Source organism: Pteropus alecto, unplaced genomic scaffold (genome assembly GCF_000325575.1).
Source record: "Pteropus alecto unplaced genomic scaffold, ASM32557v1 scaffold313, whole genome shotgun sequence".
Lineage (NCBI taxonomy): Eukaryota > Metazoa > Chordata > Mammalia > Chiroptera > Pteropodidae > Pteropus > Pteropus alecto.
In genome coordinates this window covers 1641617-1665256 of record NW_006434832.1, presented here as the reverse complement: position 1 = coordinate 1665256, position 23640 = coordinate 1641617, and the positions used below count along the sequence as shown (strand labels likewise).

Sequence of the window (23640 nt, the reverse complement as noted above, 5' to 3'; positions counted from 1 at the left end):
GGTGCGCACGGGTGGGGCGGGGCGGCGGCGGGGGGCGGCGGCGCTGTGCCACAGCAGCGCGCTCAGGGCGACGTCCGCTCGCTGCCTTCCCAGGTGGGTATTTCCCCGCGTTCCCGCGAGCGCTTCCTCGGCCTCGTACCCCCACGGCGCTGAGCACGCGCAGGTGAGAGCAGCCCTGCCCGGCACCTGGACTTCCCCGCTCGGCTTAGAGAGGCTCCCCGCGAGTTCAAAGTGGTGGCCGCCCCTCCCTCCCGGCCCCCTCCTCATCCGCAGGCGAGGCAGCTGCAGCGAGCCTCAACATCTTCCTTCGCGCTCCCCCAAATTCATCAGGCCTGCCTGCCGCCAGTTCCTCTGTAGCGTCGTTACAGTCACTCCCTCTGCCCTTTCTTCTCAAGGGCTCATTACCACAGGCGCCTGGGTTTTGCAAGCATTTACTCAGCACCTATTAGGAGCTGTATTCCGGGTCCAGGCAGGACCTCATTAAATGTTCCAGCACTCAGAGGGTAGGTCACTGGTTCTCAACCCTGGCTGCGCGACAAATAGCACCCCCCCCCAAGGGGGTGGCTTAACACTACCGATGCCTGGGCCCCCACCCTCAGAGAAACGGATTTAATTGGTCTGGGTGCCCCCCCACCTCTTTGTGGTATCCACCTTTCACCATCTGAAGAGGAGGCAGGGTGAAGAAGCATTGTCCTAGGTCACAGGCGAAGAAGCTCGTGAACCTGTCCATGGTCACGGGGCCGTGGGGTGGGGCGGGGTGGGGCGCGGAGCACAGCCCGCCTCCTCAGCCCTCGGCCATATGTGCCCGTGGGGCACGACCTCCTCTTGCCCGCAGCACCGGTCCATCCATTCCAACCAAGGTTTTGTCCACTTGCTCTCCTGAAGTAGCCCTCCTTCATTGTCTCTCTCTTGGCCTCTCAACAAATCTCCATCTTTACAGCAATGGAAGCAAAACGTTGTTGATCCAGGGCCCAGCGGCAAAGTGTTTGGGCATGCCCCTCCATTTACATACGCTTAGGCCTAAATCACACGCCAGCCACTGCACTCATGTTTCACGTGCGTTACAACACACATGCTAACACGTCCTGGAAAATGTCTATTTCAGAGGAAATCATTTCCTTCTACACCCTAATGTTTTATCTGGTGACCCCCTGCCCAAGCCGTCAACCCTCGCATCCTCTGTTTTTTCCGCCCTGATTTCCAGCTCACTTTTCTTAGCCTTGCAGCTGGGCATATGTGTTTGGGAGAAAGCAGAAATTCTCTCTGCAGAGATGCAGGATGCCAACAAACACTCTTGGGGTTCAAGTTACCAAGGCCTTTCTCTAACTGGGGTTCCGCATCTTTCCCCGTTCTTGCCCACCGCTTTTTTATTTTTTATTTTTTGTCTAGGACTTTGAGTTCCCCACTCATCTCTCACAGGAAACGCTTTCTCTCCACAAGCCCATGGTGAAGCCCTCCTGTCGTCCACTCTCCTCCCCTCGGTCTGTACTCACTTCCTGTTCCCTCATCTCCCCTCACTGTGTAGAACACCCTGTCACCCCACCAGACCAGGCTTGTCCCCATACGAGTGCGGTGTCACAGGGAATATCTATATTTTCAGTTCTGTGTTCTAGTCACATCCATTACAAAAGTTGAAAAGAACTTCTTCCGGGGAAACACGCTTTGTTTTCCCTGATGAAATCATAACACCCCCCCCGCCAAATAGCAAACGTTTAAAATAAAAAACTTAATGACCAATTTCTCTACAAATAGGACATGAGTTCAACTCGAGAGGCAAAATATCAAAGCAGATTAGCTTCAGTTAAAGTTTCCTCGGGAATCACCCTGGCCTAAGAGAAGGCCAGAGTCACCACAGACAGGAGGAGGTGCCCAGAAAACACTGGGGAGATGAGGTAAGAGGGACACTCAGAGCTGTAAATGAAATAAAGGGGCATACCCACTGGTGAATAATGTAATGGGAGCTGTATTTATCTGGGTAGAGAGTGGTTAATAAGGTCACGAGGAAATAATTTACTGAACTCTGCTATAAGTAAGTTCTTGAGGGAACCAATTTACTGGACACTCAGAATGGTTATTATTATTAATAATAGCTAACATTTATTGAGCCTTTACTAGGGCCAGGAGCCACGTAAAGCACTTTATATAGAATACATCTTTTAATTTGCCAAAGAACCCTATGAGGTTATTATTATCCCTATTTGATGGTTGATGACATGGGTTCAGAGAGGGTAAGTAACTTGTCTAAGGTCACACAGCTAGGAAATAGAGTTGTTGAGATGGCTAATAAAGCAATGAGGGGAGACTTTTATTTGGACAAGGTCTGAAGGGAGCATGTTGGTGGAGGGCTGATGGAGGAGGGGAAGGAAATACTCAGGTCTGTCCTGCTTCTCAGGCTGCTTTCTAGATTTACAGCCCTGTAAATTCAAATGCCAGGGCCCCTGCCAACTGATCTTTTTTCTTTTGAATGTTGTCACAGATCTTCCACACTTGAGGTTTATTTCTCTGTTATATCATACAAGGTCAGACCCCACCCAAGACATTGACACATGGGGAGGAGACCTCTACTGAGGGCAGGAGGGATTTGTGTGTGAGACAGAACACATGGTTTCAGGACCTCTTCCAAGAAGCCAAACCCAACAGATGTTGACAGATGTGAGCATCGAGTTCCCAAGAGAGGTCAGGGTGAATGACATAGGTTCGAGCACCTTCCAGTTTGCAAAGCATTTTCCCACAGTTTCTCTCAATGGCCCTGAGAGGTAGGTAGTATCTCTTTGCCAGTGAGGAAACTGAGGTTCAGACAGGAGACCAGCAGTCAGTAAGTGGAGGTGGGGTTTGACCTTCTGCTCCCCATCTGTCCAACCCAAATCGCTACTATTTTTGCTATTTTGCTCTGTGTAGGTCCCACCCTCTGGTGATAACGGGTTCATTCCAGCAGAATGCATTTATTCAGCATGAACAGGCACGAGGGAGAATAACCAGGACAGCATCACAGTCCTTCACCTGGAGGAGGATACGATCTGATGAGTAAGCCGCGTGCACAGGAACAGAGGACATGAGCAAGGAGACCAGCTCACAAACTGTCCTGGTAGAGACAGGGGGACCAAGTGAAGGAGGACATAGAATGGGAAGGGGAACAGATACTCCACGAGACCTCAAAGTGGGGTGTGGGCTTGGAAGTGGATTTTTGTGCCTTGAAAGAAAAGGAAGAGGAAGGGCACTTCGGGGACATTGATGTGACACAAAACACCAGAATTCAAGGAGCAGAGCGGGAAGGCGACCAGGGCCTGAGGTATCAGATGATAAGTTTAGATCCCACAGGCAGTGAAATTAGGGACTACCATGGGCCTGAAGGAAACTTAGATCCCTCAGAAAGGAGCCTGTCAGAGCTAGAAGGAAACTAGGGGTCACCTGGCCCCAAACAAAGGCCAATGAGAGGCGATAGGACCATGTTCACACCCGCTGGCTCTGTCTGTAGCCCCAGTCTGGGAGTTCACTTGGGATCCCGTGGGGCTGAGGAGCCAATGAACTTAGCCAACTTCGAGAAGGGGTTCTGCCATGTCTTTATGGAATTCAGATTCTCCTTTGTTCATAGAATACACTGTACCACCATGGAGAGGATAAAACTCTAAAATTCAACACCTTATCAGATTCTCACACTAGTCAAGCTTTTGATAGAGCAGTTTATAAATTCCTGAGACTTCTCTTTCCAGTCTGGAAAGATCTCAGCCCCCTTCTCACTCCCTCTGCCAGATTCACCAGCTGCTTCCAGTCATGGGTGCCTTTGCCTGGCGACACCTCTGTCTCTCTGAGACTCCTGTGTCTGTCCTCAGGTGCTAAGCGAATAGTTGCTCCCCTACCTAGAATGAAGCCCTCCAACCTCTCTGCTTCAAGATAAACAGCCTCTGGTATGTGCATCTTAAACCCCCTACGCTCACATCACTGCATTTAGCTCCTCTCCCAGGACCCCCCATCTCATTTCTATTTGTAGCCGGACCGAGATGGTGCTAGAATAAAGCCCTGGCCAGGATGGAAAGAAGGTAACAGTGGGCCCTGTGACTTCTGGAGTTCTCCTCCTAAGTGGGGAAGAATAGAGTCAGTCTATGGGGGCCGAGAAGGGCAGAAGGCCCTTGTGGGGTCAGGAGTGGGCTTCCGGTACCGAGGTCCCTTTTATAACCATGCCTAACCCATGCCCGCTTCTACTTAGGAATTTTTCCACGTTTCACCTGGATAAACTAACTGCCTGGGTAAAAGTGACCACAGGTGTCCTGCCCGCAAACGTTTCCTGGGCACACACAGGGTGCTGGGAAAAGGTGCTGGGGACACTGACGCCAAGCTGAACGCCAGGACCTTTCGGCCCACTCTGCAGCACTGTGGACTCACCAGTGACTTTTCTACCATGTATCTCAAAGTGAGTCCCGCCCCAGTATCTAACTTGGGTCTACCAGTAAAACAGACAGCCCCTAGGCCTCTCAAAGAACTCGTTCTCACTTACTCACACACACTCTCACTAACGCCCATACGTGTGTGTAAACCCAACCATGCAGTGCCTTGGGTTTCCATCTCCTTGGGAAGGACAGAGGATTAAAAAGAAAAAAACTGATCAGGTTCTCAGTGGGTTAATAACTGGTGAGAAGGATTAGAAGAGCTGCCCAGTCTCTGAGTAATAAGCAGCACTGCCAACACACAGGCCGGGGCCGGCTGGTCTGGCTGACCTGAGTCCTGGTCCCATTGCTACCACCCACTACTGTGTTCCTTCAGGAGGACTCAGCTGCCTAATCAGAAAGATGGAAACGTCACCTGCTTCAAAGAGGCTGGAGGGAGGAGTCATTGAAATAATGCAGGCCAAGCTCTTATCACAGTCTTAGCACAATAAACGGTGGTCGCTATTGTTATAACTGCTAACACAGGCCAGTGCCAATCCTGTGCCAGGCACTGTTTCATGTGCTTTACACATATTAACTCATTTAATCCTCCCAACAATTCTGTAAGGAAGATACTGCTATCATCATCCCCATTTGGACAGAGAAATTGAAGTGCAGAGATTAAGTAATTTGCCTGAGGTTCTCCGGGTAGTTAGAGACACATTCAGTCTGGCTCCAGAGCCTGCAGGCTTAACCACAGTGTTCTAAATCCCTCTGGAAAGAGTCAGAAGAGAGACCCATCATTCAGCAGCTAGGGACCGAGCACCCACTTATGGGAATACACAGAGGTGAGTGTGACAGGGTCCCTGCCCTGCAGGGGCTCCCAGTCTCACAGCGAGATAGATGCCTAAAAAGAAAATTACAGGAGGCTAATTGCAGAAGAGTGATTCATTCCACCAGGGGCGATGGGAGCAGGCTTTGCGGAAATACTGTAGAGAGGGTCTGACACTGGTCAGATAGACCCGCGTCCCCAGGGTGCGAAGACCAGCTGGGCCTGGTTTCTGACTGTCTCACAGGAGAGGAGGAGAGTCAGCTGGATGAATGACTGATTGGCTGATTGTTCATTCATTCATTCATGCATGCCTGCATGTATGCAGGCATGCATGCATTCCATTCAAGCTCCTTTGGAATGGGAGTTGAGGATTGAACTAGTTCACATAAGATGATTTTTAAAATTCAAGAATCACAGCCACATTGCTGAGAAGAATAAGTCCACAAGGACAAACACATGTGAGAGGAACCGGAGAATCTTCTAGATCACACTTCCCAAAGGAGTAACAGCTATTACTTGGGGGAAAAAAACAGGCTCGAGGTTACATACTTTTGGAAAACAGATTAAATTTAAAAAAAAAAAACAAAAAACAAGGGTCATCCCTGCAGGGCCTCTCAGTGTTGCTAATATGCTAATGAGATCATAATATGCTAATGAGCACTATTAACACCAAGAGGCTGAAAGTAGCAGGTGGCACTTCCCAAACTTATTTGACCCTATCAGCCCTCTCAATAGGATTATATGAGATTGGTGTAAGAAGCACACTTTGTGATGTCCTGCTCTGGCCCCAAAATGCGAACAGAATTGCTGGGAGAAAGGGTGGAAGTTAGGCTGGAAGAGTCCCAGGAAGGTGGCAGCTCTGAGCTGGATTTGGAAAAAATCCTGGGAAGGTCATGGGCAGGTAGACAGGTAACGGGAAAGATTTTTTCCATAGGGAAAACTCTTTACAGTGGAGGCCAGAGGAAGTGGAGTTTTGCCCCAGGGCAGGAAGGGAGGAAGAGCAAGGGCCCAGGCCTGACTACAGAGATCTGAGCGGGAGATGTCTGCCACATCTGGTTTCTGATGTGTGCTGAGGAGCTCAGGGCTTTCTTTTACGAATGGAAAGAGTCCAGTGTTTGGATAAAGACTTAAGGTAAGGATTCACCTCTGGTCTTCTCTGAAGTGGCACCTGAGAGATGTTATTGCTGAAACTCAGGCAGGGAGAGGACCAGGAGGTACTGTGCCCCGGCCCTGGTGGGATGGGCCCTCCCAGAAGGAGAGGCATTATTTCTAGATGGCGGGCAGGATGTTCACGGCCCATGAGGGTCATTTAAGGAGCAGAAAAGGAAGAGGTGGTGAAGGTGGGGACGTGAGGCAGGAAAGAGAAGTCTGGAGCTCCATAAGCTACTTTTGCCCCTGTCATCAAATGGCCAGTGATGCCCTCCGGCCCTTACGTAGACAATATGAGGAGCTTGAGGGACTGAAAGCTGAAGTCAGGGAGGATTTCCACCAGACACACAGACAGGGGCCATATATTCTTCCAAATGCATGTGTCCACATGAACACCAGGGTCCCAGCCCTGCCTCTGTTGCTCCCAGCTCTGGAACCTTAAAGCAGTCCCATCTCCGTCAACGAAGACTACAGATCACTTTTTATATCTGCCAGGTTGTCAAAAATGAAGTCACCTGATTCCGAGTGTCAGTGAAAATGTGGAGGAAAGATGACGGTGCACATGCTCACAGACTCTTTGGAAAAGTTTGGCATCAACTTGCAAAACAGGACATTCGCACGTCCTACAACTCAGAGTTCCACTCCTGGTAGGTACCCCGTGAGCCACTCTCCCACAAGAACGCATCAAGACACTCGTCCATTGACAGGAGATGGAATAGACAGATGATCGACTATTATACAGCTGTGAAAATGAAGACACTCCAGTAATATCCAATAACATAGTCTGAAATTTAGAAACATAATACAGAGAGAGAAAAGCAAATTATAGAAGATTGCATATAGTATAACACCATTTTTATAATGCTTAAAAATAAGCAAAATGAAATGTGTGTTGTTTAGGCAGCCTTAGCTGGGAAAACTACTATTTTAAAGTAATGTTATAAATATGCAAAATTCAGGATGTGGTCATGTCTGGAGAGAGATGGAGGATGGGATGGGGAGGAGCCTACAGGATTGGGTTTGGTTCTTTAGGGGTGTGATGAGGCCTAGGTTTTCATCTTATTAATATGTCCTCCTTAGTATATGGTATGTTTTCTCCTTGTGTATGTCGGGTATCACATAATAAAAAAAAATTGTTAGCAGTTTACAATAAAAATATTTAAAAGAACAAAACGTATTACGTGGCCTCTCTCTGCCTCAGTTTCCTCTCATTCCTTCTTATGGTTTGGCAGGCCCCTCTCACCCGAAGGTTGGATGCACACCATAACTACATCTGTGGGACAGCCTGCATCCCAACCAGGCATCCTGTACCCCCAGCCAAATTTACCACTGTGCTTAGCAGGGCTGAAATGGCCAAGGTCTAAGTCATTAACTGGGCCGTGTTAAACCTGTACACGCCAGTCCTTGGAACCCCAGTAAAGACTCCAATAGCCACCACATTTGATTTGTCCTTCCCTTCCTGAGAACTAGAGGCCTTTGTGAATATTTTGGCTGAACAGGACATCAGGACACAAGGTCAGGCCAGAGTCCACATTGTCTTGGTCCACTGAGTCACATGCCCATCACTCACTTCTTTCCTCACACAGATTAGTTAGATGGGACAAACCAAGATAAAGTGTATGGCTTTCCCTGAGTTTTGGAAGGAATTCAGTTCTTTCTGTTCCAAAGAAGCCTGGCCTGGGATAGAATATTTTTATAACCCTTGCGACATTGAGATGCCTTTCAGAAATCCTTCATTCATTCAGTACTATTCACCTTTAATTCAGTTTCCTGTATTATTTCATTTCTTCCTCACAACTACCCTGAGATTAGGGATTTTACCCTTGTTTTACAGATCAACAAATTGATATTTTTAAGAAACCACCCAAAGTTCGACAGCTATAAAGTAGCACATCTGAGATTTATACCAAGGCCTGTCTAGGCCCAAACCCGACCCTCTTTCTGGAACACCGGGCTGCTTCCCAGTACAGAGGCTAGAAGCTCAAGAGCTGGACCCTCAGGAGAATCACAGAGTGAGACAAAATGCTGTCCCAGAGTGGGAACCAGCTGAGCCTGGACGTGAGCCTGGTGCATTGGCCAATGAACCAAAAGAATTACCAACTGGACTCCTGACATATTCAGGATGACGTGTAAGACTCACTAGGGATAAAAGACATATAAAGCAGAATCCTGCTCTCAAGAGGCAGACTCTCTAGTTGGGAAGATAAGACAGATGGGCATGAAGAGGTAACTAATGACAACAGCCAGTAGGTCTACCTGGGAGGACCTCATGGAGACCATGGGAATCCAGCTGGCGTTGGAAAACTGAGCCTGTGATGGGTAGTTGACTCTCAACAGTACCCCTTCCTCCCGTGACCCATCTTAGAGGACTCACCGTATGCCCCATGCTATGCGTGATGATGTGGGTGTAAAGGTGATAGAGACCTGGACCTGCCTGCAGAGGGCTCACAGTCGAGTCAATGAAACAGATATGCCCAGAAGGGGGTGAGCTGGGGCCAAGTGCTGAGGGAAGGCTGCACAGAGGAAATGGAGTCTGAAGTGTCCTTCGAAGAATGAATGGGAGAAGTCATTCCAAGGGAAGGCAGGGGCAAATGGCAAAGATCTGGAGATAGGACGTACTACAAGAACAACACAAATTATAAAACGAGATTAATGATAGCAAAATGTATGGGCACCAGGCCCTGTGCTAAGTCTCACAGTAGCCCGTGTTTTACAGAAAGAAAACTAAGGCTCAGAGAGGTTCAGGTCATCCAGGAATTAAGGACAGAACCATCTAGAGCCTAGGACTGATGTCTCCTAAAGCCCATACTCTCTTCCAGAAGAGTGAAAGCAAGTCTTAGGGCGAGGTTATGGGAGTGGGAGACGAGTTAGGGTGGAAAATTGGGAAGGGGCTAGATCATCATGGGCCATGCTAAGGAGTGTGGAACAATGGAGTCAGAGCTGCTAGCTGAATGCTCTTCTGATTGGGCCATTTAAAAACAACAACCCTCCCCCCCCAGACACAAAGAAAGATCCTTTGAGGCTGAGAATGGGTAAGACAAAGCCCCAGTTTAACCAAAAGAGACTAGAAGGTTAAGAGGTGACCATACACTGTGAAGGAGCCGGAAGTGTTGATGATGTCTTAGAAGGTAGCGTGACTCTGCTAAGGAAAGAACGTAAGATGATACGAAGATGGAGAAAGCAAGCCTTCTTCTGGATTCTGTACCAGTCAGACACTGGGAGACCCCGTGTCCCATCCAAGTCCCCAGGCCTGGCTGGAACATTCAGAGAGCCTGGGGCGAGAGCACTAAATAAAGGTTCATCCACAGCGTGCCCAGTATTTAAAAGTTTCATGTCATGTTAACAAACTGTTAAATATAATATATTCGACCCAACTCAATGAGCAGTACACTTACAATTTATGTATTTTCCTATATGTATATTTCAATAATAAGTTTAAAAATCCATTCTATCCTCTTGGTAAAATACTTCATTCACCACCTGGAAGGGGAGGTTCTCCACAGAGTTCTGTGCTAGAAAAATGACATGAGAGAATCAGCTCCAAACCTACAATCTGCTTACCCCTGCTCCATTCCACACTGGACGCCCCACTGAACCCCCAAGCTCCATTCACAAGCCCTGTAAACAGCCTCCCCTTGACATCTCTTAGCTGTAAGGGCACCCACTCCAGCAGCATGGACTGCTCTGATGGAATGAACCCCAGGCGGAGGTCTGCACAGCCCAGAAGTTGGCTCATGGCCATTTGAGCAAGACACCTAAGGGGCCTGAGTACCTGGAGCCTGGTTGGGGCATGGGATATGGGCTCTGAGTGGATACGACCCCTTGGACCCCAGAATCCTTGCCCTGTGAGGAGGAGCATGGCCTTAAGATACCAGAGTGAAGCCCTCTAAATGAAGTGCCTGCAGCAGGACCCCCTTTGTCTTGGTCTAAATACAGTTCTGTGAGTCGCCACATGTGCAAAAAGATGTAGAGAAGCAGGTGACAGATAAAAAAGGGAGAACGAGGTGGTGAAGGGTATGCAGAAGGCTGGGTCATCTGAGGGGGATTTTTCTGGAAAAGGGAAGACTCAGTGAGGAATTAGACTGGTCCTTGAGTGTAAGCTGAAAATCGACAGTGATGCTCATGTCCCCAGGGGACCAAACGAGAACATCAGGGCCTGGACTAAGTCAGGAAAGATTGCAGTCAGACCTAAGGAGGAACTTCCTGACCGATGGGCTGTGGCATCACCAAAAGGGCTGGGAGCCTTAGGTGGCTCATGTTGTGGTTGGAGCTCTGGGATTTGTGGAACCCTCAGCAATAAAGCGGCTCTTTTGGGGGCCTCAGTTCCCTCATCTGTAGAATGAGGATAACAAGAGTACCTGCCTCCTGAGGCCGTTGGAGGATGAGCTAATGTGTGTGTTATGTTTCCTCAGCATGTACCCCACACAACGAATTAGTCACTGGCCCTTAAATCCTGCCTCCCATCTCCTTACTTGGGCTCTGTGAGCCTTGATTTTCTCACAGGTAAAATGGGGAATGAAGATGCTGACCCCTTAGGACAGTTTTTACTTCAAGAACGGTGCTGTGGTCACAGACTCCATCCTTACTAAAAGCTGAGGAAGGCTCCAGAATCTCTGCTGCAGAAGCTTTAGTTAAGACAGAGGACACCGGGCCTGTGGTTGAGCATTCTCTCCTGAAGTCAAGGGGCTTGTGGGTGGTCTCCAGAGGTGCTTCCAAGGGCAGGAACAGAGAGGAGGTGAGAAGCTACTCAGAGCTGAGAGGACACCTGGGCTCCCTGGCTGGCCGCTTTCCTCTGTCCCTCATTGAGGCTCCATCCGTGAATGGGGGCTTGGCACCTCCCAAGCCAAGCCAGTGCTCCTCTAGGGTTTTGCTAATGGGAAGGGCCTGGCTGGCAGTGAGGGACCCTGTGACCTTGAGCCCAGCCTTCCTCTGCTTTACCTTCCTGCCTGTACCTTCCAGTGACAGCAGTCCTCGCGATGGCTGTAGAGACGGGGGAGGGGTGGAAGCAGCCCAGATGGAGAAACATAGTTGATGTCACCTACACAATGGCAGCACTAGCTCTGGCTGGCTTCCAGGGCAAGGAACCAGATGTGAAGGGAGCCGGGGAAAGAGGAAAGCACTATCGTTGGCCAGAAACGAGAGAGCTTCTCAAGAGGATAATTATGTACCAACTTCAAGTTTAGAATGAAGCAGATCATGGAGAAAAGATGGTGACTTCTTGAAGACAAAACTTTTATACACTTTTGAGGAGAAAGCCAATGATAAACAGAAAGAAACTGATCAGAATTCTTGCAGCCCAAAACTAAACAGTCAAGGCCAACTCCCTAATATAGCAAAATTTATTGTTTTTAATTTACGTGCACCTTGCCTCTGTCCAGAAAGGATTTAAAGTGGCTGACAGCAAATACAATGAATATTTATTGAGCATCTACTATGTACTTGCCAGGCACAGAGAACACAGAAGTATGCATGACAGTGCCTGCCCTCAAGGATCTTATAATACAAAATACATGAGATTAAGTAATAAAATGAAATAGAAAATCATCATGAAGGTGAAGGGGAAGACAAATAAGCCAAGTCAAGGTCAATACAGGTACAAGGATTGAGCTTCAAGTTTGACACTGGGTTTTCTAACAACTGGGAAACTTTATCTGAAAGGAGAAAACATGCTAGTTTTTCAGGGAGAAATAAAGCTAAATATTGAATTGTAAAGGTCAAGCAAAAAGTTATCTATATCAGAGATACTAACACAAGAATTGGTTTAGGCAAGAAAGAGTATTCCAACTGTTTTCTAGTATCTGTATGATGGAGACTGGATGCAAAGGAACAACGCAGACAAAATAGAATGATACAGCTTCTAGCTGGAAATAATGGGAGGGGTTATGTACTCTACTTCCCTCCTGTTTCACAGGTGAGAAAATGGAGACCCAGAAAGCAATGATTTGCCCAAGGCTACCCCACCCTAGCCCCTCGCAACACAATGGTCACTTAGTCGCCATTGCCAGCTTGAGGACATGTGGAAAGTTTGCCAGTGACTTGCACATGTTCTCAAATAAGAGACCCCCATCCAGAGGTTCAGAAATAGAATTATGAAATCCAAAGCAGCACCCCTCAAGTTGAAGGTCAAATGCAATGTTGCCTCAAAGCCATCCTTTGAGGAATGAGGTAGAATATAAGTAAGTAAGTTCTTGCCCCAAATAAGAATTCCTCTTTTAAGCCTGACTTAACAGTTGGAATACTCTTTCTTGCCTTTTTGGTTTTAGAAGGAAAGAGCTTTGGGCCAAACAGGGCAGGGGTTCAGAGTACAGGCTGCGTGACCTGAGTCCTCACCTGTAACATGGGCAGAGTTTGGTTTTGAATCATGATGTGTGACTAGGGATCAGCCCATAGATACAAACATACTGACCTATTTCTGGCTGGAGAAGCAAGTTCCACCTAATGGGATTTTTAAACTAAAGGCTTAGACACCGGAGAGTGGTGTGAGCTGGTGAATGTGGGGGGAGAAATAGTACACGTATAGGAAACATTTGCAAATGGAGCTGGGACAGAGAAAATAATCCCAGGGAAACTGAGTCTATGGAGACAAGGCTTACCTCAGCCTCTGGGATGGCAGCCTACTCAGGTCAGGGGCCAGCGGGCACTAGGTTCAGGTGCCTTTCAAAGTCAGCAGAAGCAACGTGCCCTGAGCCTCGGGTCACGCCCGGGGATGAGGTTTTTATTCATTCTGCTCGTTCAGTCTATTCGTGACACTGTCATGATTCAAGTGTACAACTGGCACTCTTGGAAACTGCCCTTGCCCATGTGCCTTTCCAGGGCGTGCGACGTGCAGCACAGGGTTGTGTTCTTATTTACTAACCCCTACTGTATGCTGTGCACCAGGGGAGGGGGACCGAGGCGACCAAAACACAGACTCTCCCTTGGGGGGAGGGCATCTGCAGTCTAGGAGAGGAAAATAAGCCCCCCAAAGCCCGTGGTAGAAGGCAGTGCAGTCTGTCCCGTGGGGGAGAAGAGGAGGGAGTGATGACATCTTCCCTGCTCTGAGGGCAGCAGTTCAGGAATCTAGGAAAACTTCCCGAAGAAGAAGGGTTTTGATCTGGGTCTTGAAGGCAAAGTAGAATTTCAGCAGTTGCTTGTGGGGCAGGGAGAGAGGGGTTGGCAGAATATCTCAATGAACAGGCACAAAGGGATGTTGGGGGGTTCATGGGGGATGACGAAACGTACGACTGACAGGTGGGTAGAGGCCAATTCTAGGGAGTCTCAGAGCCAGACAAGAAGTGGGGAGCCATGGGAGGTGTTAGAGCAGGGGAGAGACAAGCTCAGGAAACCAGGCTGGGCAGTAGCGAGGAGCCCGTCAGGCGGCAGGATGCTGGCTCGCTGCACTGCCACGGCCCGCGGCTGGTTTCCTCACTGGCCCAGCTGGCTCTGGCAGATCAGTGGGACTCTGTGCGCAGGGACAAGTTTTGCAAAATGGCCCTCCCCACAGACCTGGGTCCTGGGTCCTGTTGCTCCCATCCCCCCTCCACCCCAACTCCCTCTCTCTCTCTTTTTCCTCTCTGTTTTTCCAGCCTAACTCAAGTGAATGGTCTCCCAGTTTGCGAGTCCTTATCTAGGTGACCACAGGCCTCAGAAGAGCCCCTTCCAGCTCCAGCTCTTTCCCCTCAGCCCTCCTCACATCTACCCACATCTCCCACCATTGCATCCTTGCTTAGAAATCCTATTCCATGTTTGGCTGAGCCCAGGTGAGGCCCAAGATCTCTGTATCAGGTCAGAAGGGCTCTCAAGCCCCATGCCCTCAGCTGCGAACCTGGGTGTGCCCTGTGCCCACTTGGCCTCAAACTTTTGCTCCCTCTGCTGGGTGCTCCCCACTGTGCCTCATGACCCCCACAAAAGGAGCTGAGAAATCCCCTGTTTGGGCCCCATTCCTTCCTCCTCATCTGGAAGTACTAACTCCTCAAGCTCAGAGGCTCAGGGCGTCCTGATGGGTCCATTCTAGCACCCTCTGACCAAAGGCTGGCTCTTACTCCTCTTTTCCAGTAGGACCGGCAATGGCGTTAACTTTTCTAGAAAGAACGAGATGCTTCTCCAAGGGCTTTCGGAAGGATTATTTCTTCTTAAGTTCTTAACAGACCTGCAGGTTTGTGTTATTATCATTGCCCATACTGCAGATGAAAAAATAGAGGCCTGGGGAATGGAGACCTATCCGTGATCTCACAGCTGTTTGAAGTGTAAAGTTTCGTGCCCTGGCACTCCCCAGCCTGCCCTGAGGGCAGCTCTCAGTGCCAACCCCCTACCAGGCACAGATAATCCAAATAGCCGGATGACCAGAATCTGGGGTTGAGATCTCAGAGCTGGAAGCCCAAGGCCAGCAGTGTGTCCAACTCCAATCTTTATGGAGGCCCAGAACAGTGAGGTAACTTGCCTAAAGTCACTAATAACTAGTGGCAAAGCCAGGTTTTAGGTGCCCTCACTCCCTGCCCAGAAGCCTCCCACCACCCCATACTGCCCCTCTTGTCTGAGTGTACTTCTGCATCTCCGTCCTTCTCGAGATGGATGGGTGTGCCTAACATTTCTGGAATTCACTCCACACACATAATGAGGCCATTTTGAGAAGGCCCGCCTCAGGGGGAACCAGAGAGCTGTCTAGTGTCCCCATCTTGACCCCTGCCAACTCCTCCTGGCTGTACACGCCAAGCTGCAAACAAATAAACAGACCCTATTGGCCTGGGCTTCCCTACCCCCTGCCCCCCGCCCCCGCGACACACCTTTCTAGCCTCAAGAACTAGGGGCGGAGTTTTGAGGTTTCAAAGCCTCTAAGAAGGCTGCCTGAGAACTAAGAAGCGGTAGAGAGATGTCAGGCCGGTTGCCGCATAGGTCACTGTTCATAGAGGGAATCCAGATGTCACTACAGCAGGTGACTGCACAGAATGGGGCTGCTTGTCAACAGTGCAGAAGTGAGTGATTTGGGCTCTAGCAGTTGAACTGTGGTGACTCCCTGAGATGTTAGTTTAACATGTGGATAGGAAACTTTCTCTCCCTCCGATACAAGGCTGATCCTGCCCGGAGACCCTTCTAGATCTAAGGCAGCCATCGTGCCCACATACCTCAGGTTGCCTAATATCAAAGAATTGGGTTTTGACCTCTTAGACAGAGCTTGGTCCTCAGCTCCAGCCTGTGGCCCACTGAGAATTCAACAACAGAAAAGGAGCACACTCGAAAGAAGGACCCAGAAGGAGCCTTTGGATAGGGCTCCGGAGAGAAGGTGTGAGGTTGCCACCCTCAGGAAGATTCTAGAAACCCTCTGCCCAGGTGGGTTAACTATTCACCTGCCCAGAAGCAGGGAGGAGACCGAGTGATCTTTCCCAGGCGGTCCTATGTCCCAGCCCTTTCTGCATCCCTGACTCCCTTGGAGGAGTCCCAGGAGACCGGCCTCTGGCCTCTTCCCTTTTTCTCCACGTCCCGCACCCCACAAGCTCTTCCTGCTCTCCCAACCTAGTCCCTCATTGAGGACAGAGAATTTCTTCTTCAGTGCAGGAGAAAGAGAGACCCTGCTTGGAGTTGGGGCAGCTCCCGGGCCAAGGCCCGGAGGGGGAGGGGGTAGAAGTCATTCCCCCTGCTGTCGCCCCACTCATACCTCCACCCCCCAAAGAATGTAATTAAGCAGCAGGCCTCTGCCAGGAGCCAAGCTTTCTGCCTTCCGTCTATAAATCACCTTCTGAATCATCTCTCAGCTCCTGGAGGAGCAACTTCTGTTCGGGCTGCTTCAGGCGGCCCCAGTGCCACTCCCCCCCTCCAGTAAGCCTGCCTCCCCCACCCCTCCTTGGCCCAGCCCGAGGTGGCTCCTGGTCCCAGCTGGAAATGGCAGTGGCTGCAAGAGTCTGGCAAACCGTGGGGTGGGAGGAGGGTAGGAGAGACTCCAGTGCCTTTTTCCCTTCCTTTCTCCTTTCTGGGCAGGCGAAGAGCTGAGTTCAGGTCAGCCTGGCCTAGCTCCCTCAAGTTAAGGATAGAGCTATATGCTCATAGTCACCAGTGCCAAGTATAGTGTGGCAAGCTGACTCTGAGGATAAGAACAAAACTAAGCCAGGTGGGGCCAATCCGGGAGGACTTCTTAGAAGAGGCGAGTTTAGATCCAGGACTTAAAGAAGTCAAAATAGCTTGCAGATGGAGTGAAAATAACATTATATAGTACTTCCTGTATGCCAGACATTATTCTAAGAGTTTTATATGTATTCGCTCATTTAATCTTTACGACAATCCTAAGAGATAGAATCAGTCATTATTATCATCTTACAGATAGGGAAATTGAGATTCAGAGAAGTTAACTTGCCCTAGGTTACCCAGATAGTACATGAAAAAGCCAGACGTGAATGTGAACATTTGGGGGAAGTGAGGTTTAGAGGTGCAAGCAGGCTGGTTTGACAGTAGTGGAGCTGCCAGTTCTGGGATTTAGGTCAGATGGGGCTGCCGAAGTAAAGGGCTGGGCTGCCTAAGACAGGCTCTGAATACTTGAAATGGGTCCGGGAGGGGTGGGGGAAGCAGAGTCACAGGGGGAGTGACACTGGGGCCACCTGGAGCTCCATGCTTCACAGCAATGGATTAATCAGGACTCTGAGAAGCAGGAGGGACCCCTCAGTATGGTCTAGGAAAAAGAAGCCCAGAGCGGGCAGGGACTTGAAGTACAGAGAAGGAAAGGGACGCATCCTAGGTCACACAGCCAGTCAGTGGCAAGCTCCTAACTCAGACATACGTCTCTCCACTCTCGGCTCTAAGTACTTCCTGTCACACAAGATGATATGAATGTATAGATGTAGTATCGGATTGGCCCTAACCTTTGGAAGAGGCACACCTCCTCCCCCACCTAAGGACAGAGGGTAGGTAATGTCTTTCTCTCCTTGGTGGCTTTAGAAGGATTCTGTGGCTCGCAGGAGGGTGGGTAAAAAAGACGAGAAGACCAGAATCTCCTCAAACCCTGGGCTCACCCCATTCTGAAGCCAGAAAGGTTGTCTTTCCCACTCTCTCTGGAAGCATCTGTTAATTGTATCTTCCTCTGAGAAGGGTCACCTCTCTTGCCACAAACCCCGGCTCCTTGTCCCTGCCCAGACTAAGTAAGTATTTAAAGTCGAGAGAAAACCCCAAGGTCATAGCTCCCTTCCCCCACCTCATGTTCATAACACCTTTTCAATTCTACAGCTGCCCAGGTACTGTTCAGGTTTATTAGCACTAAGTTCTGTAGAGAGCAGGATGAGAGACACTTGCCTGGCTGAGTCTACTCTTTGGGGATTTCCACTTAGAGCCCTTTCTCTTTTCATCAGTGACTGAGCATGCACTCAGATGCCAGAGAGTGTGGGCGCTGGTGGGGTCTGGCTGGGTTTGCCACTGGGAAAGCTGTAGGGATGGAGGACAGAGTGCCCACTGGGACTGGGCACCATGGTCTACCCCTCTGCCTCTTTTGACCTTCCCCACTTCCCACTGGGCAGTTACTCCACACTCAAGCTCCTCGGGATCCCTGGGGCAGGGGTGATGCTCAGGGTCCAGACTCCATCCATGGCTTACCTCTTAGCCCTGGAGCTGTTGACAAAATGCTGTGAGATTCTGGGATAACTTTCCCTGACAGCTGCCCCTTCCTGCATGCCTTCCCCACACATTAAAGCAGGTTCTTCCAAAAACATAACTCAGCTACAGGTACCTAGTATTATTATAATGTTTGACCTGTTTTGGCTTTTTTTTTTTTTTTTTTAAGCAAAATGTGGTCCCATCGGAAGAATACAAACAGATCAGCTGCCACTTTTGCTCCCTTTGGACCAAGCTCCACCCACAATGGGGGTGGGGTGGGCTGGAGGGCAGTTAACTCACTTCCAAGAGACCTGGATTAATTTCCCCACCACATCCCCCCAGGGAAAGGCCTGCCCTAGAAGGGAGACCACCCGCTTAAAGCCTGGCCATTCGATCTGGTATCTGCCCATCTGTCTGTCTGTCTGTCTGTGGGATCAACAGCCTCCAGCCAGCTCAGCTCCTCGCCAGCCCCAGCCCAGCCAGCTGTAATTCCTGCCTGTTACAAGTGTTAACACCTGGCCTGGGGGCCTTCCTCCCCCGCAGTCTCCAGGTGCCTCTCTGGGCCCAGCCCACTGACCCCCACAGGGTTTGACTGAACATGTTCACAAGCCTCAGAGAGGCAGGCGGAGGTAGGAGTGGGTGAGGGAGGCAGAAGGACATCTGACAGATGGGGAAACTGAGGCAGGCTCTTGAGTTGAGAAATGGGTCTCAGGTATATTTCCCAGTTCACTGCCCTTGACTTCTGTAGAAGACTCCCTGCCCCCAGCTGTGAGTTGGGGCAGGCTGGTGATCCCTGGGTGAAAGGGGAGGAAACAGAGGCCCCAGATGTGTGGTCACATAGAGGTGGAGTGTGCTCTTGACCCCCATCATTAGCCCCTTCCATCAGGGCCTCTGGACTGTAGCAGACACTAGGCTGGGCCCTAATAAGATAGTTCATATTTCCCCTGAAGAAGGAGAAGAAAGACAAGTTCCTCCACCAGGCTCTAACTGCAACTGACAAGAAGAGTTACAAAAATCAGGGCTTGCTGTCACCACTTCCCGTCCCAGCTCTGCCACTACCTGGCTGCAGGGGTCTGGAACACATCTCCTCCTTCCATGAACCTCCCTGTCTTAGGCCTCTCATAGCTCTACCCTTCTGGTCTACCTTCTCTCAGGGCTGGGGCCTGACCAGTGCAGGACATGGGGATAGAAATGACTTCTTGAGGGGTGGCATAGACAGAAATCCCAGCTAAAGGATTTTCCCTATAATTCTCTCCTGGGGAGTATGTGATCTGGGTGAGCCAAAGAGGGCAGCCATGATAGGCTCAGATGCGAAAAGGACTGGAATCTGATTGCCGGGAGGGGGAAATGGGAGGGCAGAATGAGTGAGAACAGGAATCTGAAGCCTATCCACTCTACCGCCCCTGTCCCAGCAGCCCTGGCCCTGGTCCCAGTCCTGAGAAGGTGACTCACCCTCCACCCCAGCTCGAAGACCAAAGGCAATCAGCCTTGGAGGGGAGGGCTGCTGACCACAGTTCTCAGGAAGACAGGATGATCTTGTGCCAAAGAAGGCTCTGCACACCCTGCCCCTTACCGCCCAGCTGTGCCCCTTGCAGCTTCCTTGTTAGACCTTTGTCTCCTGCTGGACTGTCCCTCCAAGACCATGAACACCCACCAAGCACCCAATCTCGGGATGTCATTCACACCCAAGGGTCATATGTGTGCAAACATAGCCGCAGGCCCAGCCATAGTCACTGGCACTTGAGGACAGGGTCACAGGCAGACTCAGAGACAACCCTCACACTCACACTTACAAGCACAATCAGGTCATGGGCATGAGCACTGATATCCATGCACAAAGACATCTGCGGGGCTTTCCCCTTACATTGCCACGAAGGCATGTGCGTGTGCACACACACATGCATGCACACATACACACACACAACATTCACATGCCCAGTCATGAACACAGTCATGCAATGTCAAAAGCAGACACAGGTGCTGACCTTGACATGGGCATAGATAATTCCAGACTTTCTCTGTCACACACACACATACACACTCATAGGATCAGCCACTTGCTGACACTTGTATGCAGACATAGCACACCCTGTCACCAGCCACAGATGCCCCAGGCCATCTCACCTGAGTTCACATCCACAGTCACACAGTTGCAGGCACAGATACTCCTGCACACAGAGAAGCACTAGTGTACAGATGACACCCCTTAGGTTCACAGACCTAGAAAACACGCACACACACAGGTCTCTCCTCTCAAACAAAGCAGCATCCCTGTCCCTGAACCCCCAAACAATCCATGTGTCCAGCATTATGTTAGGGCCAATGCCCTTTCTTTCCAGGTTTTTCCAACATCTTTCTATAGGGTGTGCCTATCTAGATGCTCCCCGATACACCATGACACACCAGACTGCCACCCTCCCTACAGGCGCTGCCCCAGGAGGTGCCTCCTCCAGCTCATAGTGTAGGGGAACCTGGTCTCTCTTCCTCATCCTGGCAGCCTGTAGCATTCCAAGCCTTCTCTTCCTACCTTTCCCATGGCCAGGGTCCCTGTGAAGGCAGAGAACAGCATGTCCTTAGCCGGCGGGGGTCAGGAAGGGCCAGAGACGCAGGACTGGTTTTCACAGCGGCCTTCCTCACAACCGGCAAAGCCCCCATCCCAGAATCCCAGCTGCCCCTGCCGCCCCCACAGACTTCTTTATGTACAGGAGGCCTCAGGCCAGCCCAGCGCCGCAGGAAGGATGGGCTGGGCAGAAGAAAGACTTGGGTGTCTGTCCTGGAAGCAACTCTCGGCACCCTCTAAACAGAGACCCTTGGTCATGCCCTGCTCCTGCCCCCATTCCGGCCCCCAAACACCCAGACACAAACGCTACTACCCCCAAACAACTGGAGGCAGTCTCAGGGTGTGGCCCCCCAATCTGCGGTCTCTGCCTCCTCTATCCTGGGCTGAGGAGGGGGTGGCAAGGCAGGGAAAGGGGAACACGCAGGTGGCACCGCACTCTGGTGGCACTCCTGACATTCACTCCAGGGGCCATAGCCCCTTTTCTTACTCACAGATCCCAAATTCTTCCTCCTCACCTCCCACCCCCCAGGCCGAGGCTCTCCTACATCCAGGAGGGGAAGATTCTTTAATTAAAGTTTTCCGGAATGCAGGGGGCTGGAGACTGAGGAGAGGCGGGTGTAATTTAGAGAACTGGTTTCAGTGTGTCTTTCCCCTCTGGCCTCTGGGACCTGCAGGGGAAGGGGGGCGATGGGGCTGCTTGGAAAACAAGGGGACTCCCTGGAACTGGAGCTCCCAAAGGGTTGTTTATTCCTCGATCGGCTCCCCCATACACGCACACCCCCCAAAAACACCGTGCTAGGTTTCCCGGCCTTATTTAATAAACATGTCTTTTGCGTCCGCATTTCTCGGGGATAGAATTCTCCTTTCCCTCTCTCCCTTTCTCCTCGGTCCTCGGTTTTCCAAAAGGAACGAATTTGACATGGAGAATTGGGTTTTTGGTCAAAGAACAAACCCACCCTCCTTCTGAACAACTACATTTTCAAGGATCCCTCCTTTCGCCAGGATGGACAAGCAAGAAATGAATAAAATCCGAATTCAATGGCATCTCGGATCAGCAAATACCACATTCACTTCTGAGGCTCAAGATGAATCTAGAGCAGAGTGGGGAGAGTCTGATGACCCCCCCCATTCCCCTGGCCCTGAAGCCATTGGGGTCTGAAATATGAAGGCAAACGGGGGTTATTGTGGGGAGATCTCTTGATGGAGACGCCGGCAGAGGTGGGGGTGGCAAGGAAGGAACAGGATGATTTTGCCCATGAAGACCCCAAAATGGAGAAGAGGAGTGGCTGGGCCCCAGGGACTGCGCTAGATTTCCAGAAACCCAACTGCAAGCAAATGGAGGGTCTTCGGGGGGGCCCCCCTGATTGTGATGGGTGGATGGTTAGGATCTAAAAACAAGAGACCTCCTTAGTCGAGGGAAGTCCTCCAGCCTCTGCAGCGAGTAGCAGAGAAAATGGTGATTATCAGAGAAGCCAGGAGTTGGATTCTGAAGGCGACACCAGCAGAAAATCCAGGAGGGGTGGTCGGGTTGGAGGGGGGGGGGGCTGGAAGGAGGCACAGAGAAAGGAGCCCCAGCCCTGCCATAGCCCACCCCCAGCCAGCGCCCCCCACCATCCCGGGACTCGGTGAAGAAATCGGGCCGCGGGCAGACAAGAGGAGAATCTTACCACCAAATTGGGTAGCCGGCGAGGACCCTGGTGCCACAGAGCAGGAGGCCGAGGAGCAGCCCGAGCAGGTGGGGCTCCATTAGAAGCAGCGCCGAGGAGGAAGTTTGCCCGCGACCATGAAGAGGGGGAGCGACGCCCCCAATAGTTGGAACAAAGTCCACTTGAGATTGGAAATGACTTTCGGGCTTGTCAGAAGCGCACCTCCACCCGCAGCCTCCCCCCTCCCGAGCCCAGCGCTGAGCAGCCGGGTTTGAGGATGTCAGCGAGCAGCCAATCAGCGCCCGCGGCCTAAGGTAAGAGATGAGTCTGTAGTTCAGCCTGTCAATCACGCGCCCCTCCCGCCTGGCCCACGAGTCGGGCTCCGGGAAGGGCATCGCCCAGTAAACTTGGGTAAAGCCCGCGCCCCGGACACAGTGAGAACTTGGGGGGACACGCACGTTGGACCCTCTGCTGGCCCGGTACCGCCGCGGCCCCCCGCCATCCAGGTTTTGGGAGCTGGGGCTTTGACGGGGGCGTTCACGTGGTGGTGCCCTGTTGGCGTGGGCATGGATGGGTGGCTTCTTTAATCTCGGGGGACCGTGACCCCTTGGGACTTGGGCCCGTGAGGAATCGACAGTAGAAAGCACAAAAATGTTTCAGAAGCCTCGCTCGGGCAGGTCAAGATCCGAGGGTCGCGGCAGGGGTTGGGAAATGCAACCTCTCTCAGCCTCCAGCCTCCCGAGCCCGCGAGGCACCCGCCACTCGACCCAGCCGCAGGAGGTCGCTTCCCGGGTGTCTGAGAGGGGCGCAGAGGCGTCCGCGGAGGCTCGAAGGTCTGGCTGCGGGCGGCGCCGGGGGACAGAGCCGAGTGTCATTTGAGTCTTTTGTGAGGGATCAGATCGGTATCGGGACCTCCTGCTGCCTTTGCATTTCCTGCAACTGACACCAGCGGCCAGTTGCATTTCCTGCTCTGGAGCCGGGTCACTTTCTCCTCCTTGAGGGGTTCAGACCCGGCCTCCAGCTCGAGTCAGAAGCACGACCCACAGTTCAATTTGGATCTTGTGGATGAACCATTTTGCGGCGGGTGAAACGCAGCGGCCCCAGCAGGGAGCATTTGGGGTCCTCGGAAGATCCTGCTTCTCTCCCCCCCCCCCCCACGCCCCACGCCCGCCCAACTTCCCTGCTTGAAGCCCTTTGCTTCAACCTAGAGTTTGGCGATAACGCCCCTTTTCCCTCTGTGGACACCAAATGCACCCAAATACTCCACCGTTTTTACCATAGGTAAAAAGTCCTTTCAACCTCCGTGGGTTCTTTCTATTCTCTCGCTTTCCAGAGTCAAGGAATTAGGTCTCAGCCCTGAGTGGTGCTGAGATGGAGGGCAGACTTTGGGGTCACTCGCCCTTGTCGCCTGGGCTGCCTGCCTCCCAAATCCCCCTCCCTGGACACCCAACCCCTCAAGAGGCACTTGGGACCCTGGAGCAGCCCTGGACCTGGGGTGAAGAAAGCAAGGCCAGTGAGAAGGGGCTAGGGCCGCTGGTCAGA

At 51.2% G+C, this 23640-nt stretch overlaps 1 protein-coding gene across 1 annotated transcript in view; it reads right to left on the bottom strand.

Annotated features, from left to right (window-relative positions):
* WNT3 (Wnt family member 3) overlaps nucleotides 1-22312 on the bottom strand; it is a 48651-nt gene extending 26339 nt beyond the window's left edge. The window contains exon 1 of the mRNA XM_006910157.2: nucleotides 22120-22312. Within this exon, the coding sequence (XP_006910219.1) occupies nucleotides 22120-22199 (80 nt within the window). The 5' untranslated portion in view covers nucleotides 22200-22312. The remainder of the gene's footprint in view (nucleotides 1-22119) is intronic.
* Between the last annotated feature and the right edge of the window lie 1328 nt (nucleotides 22313-23640).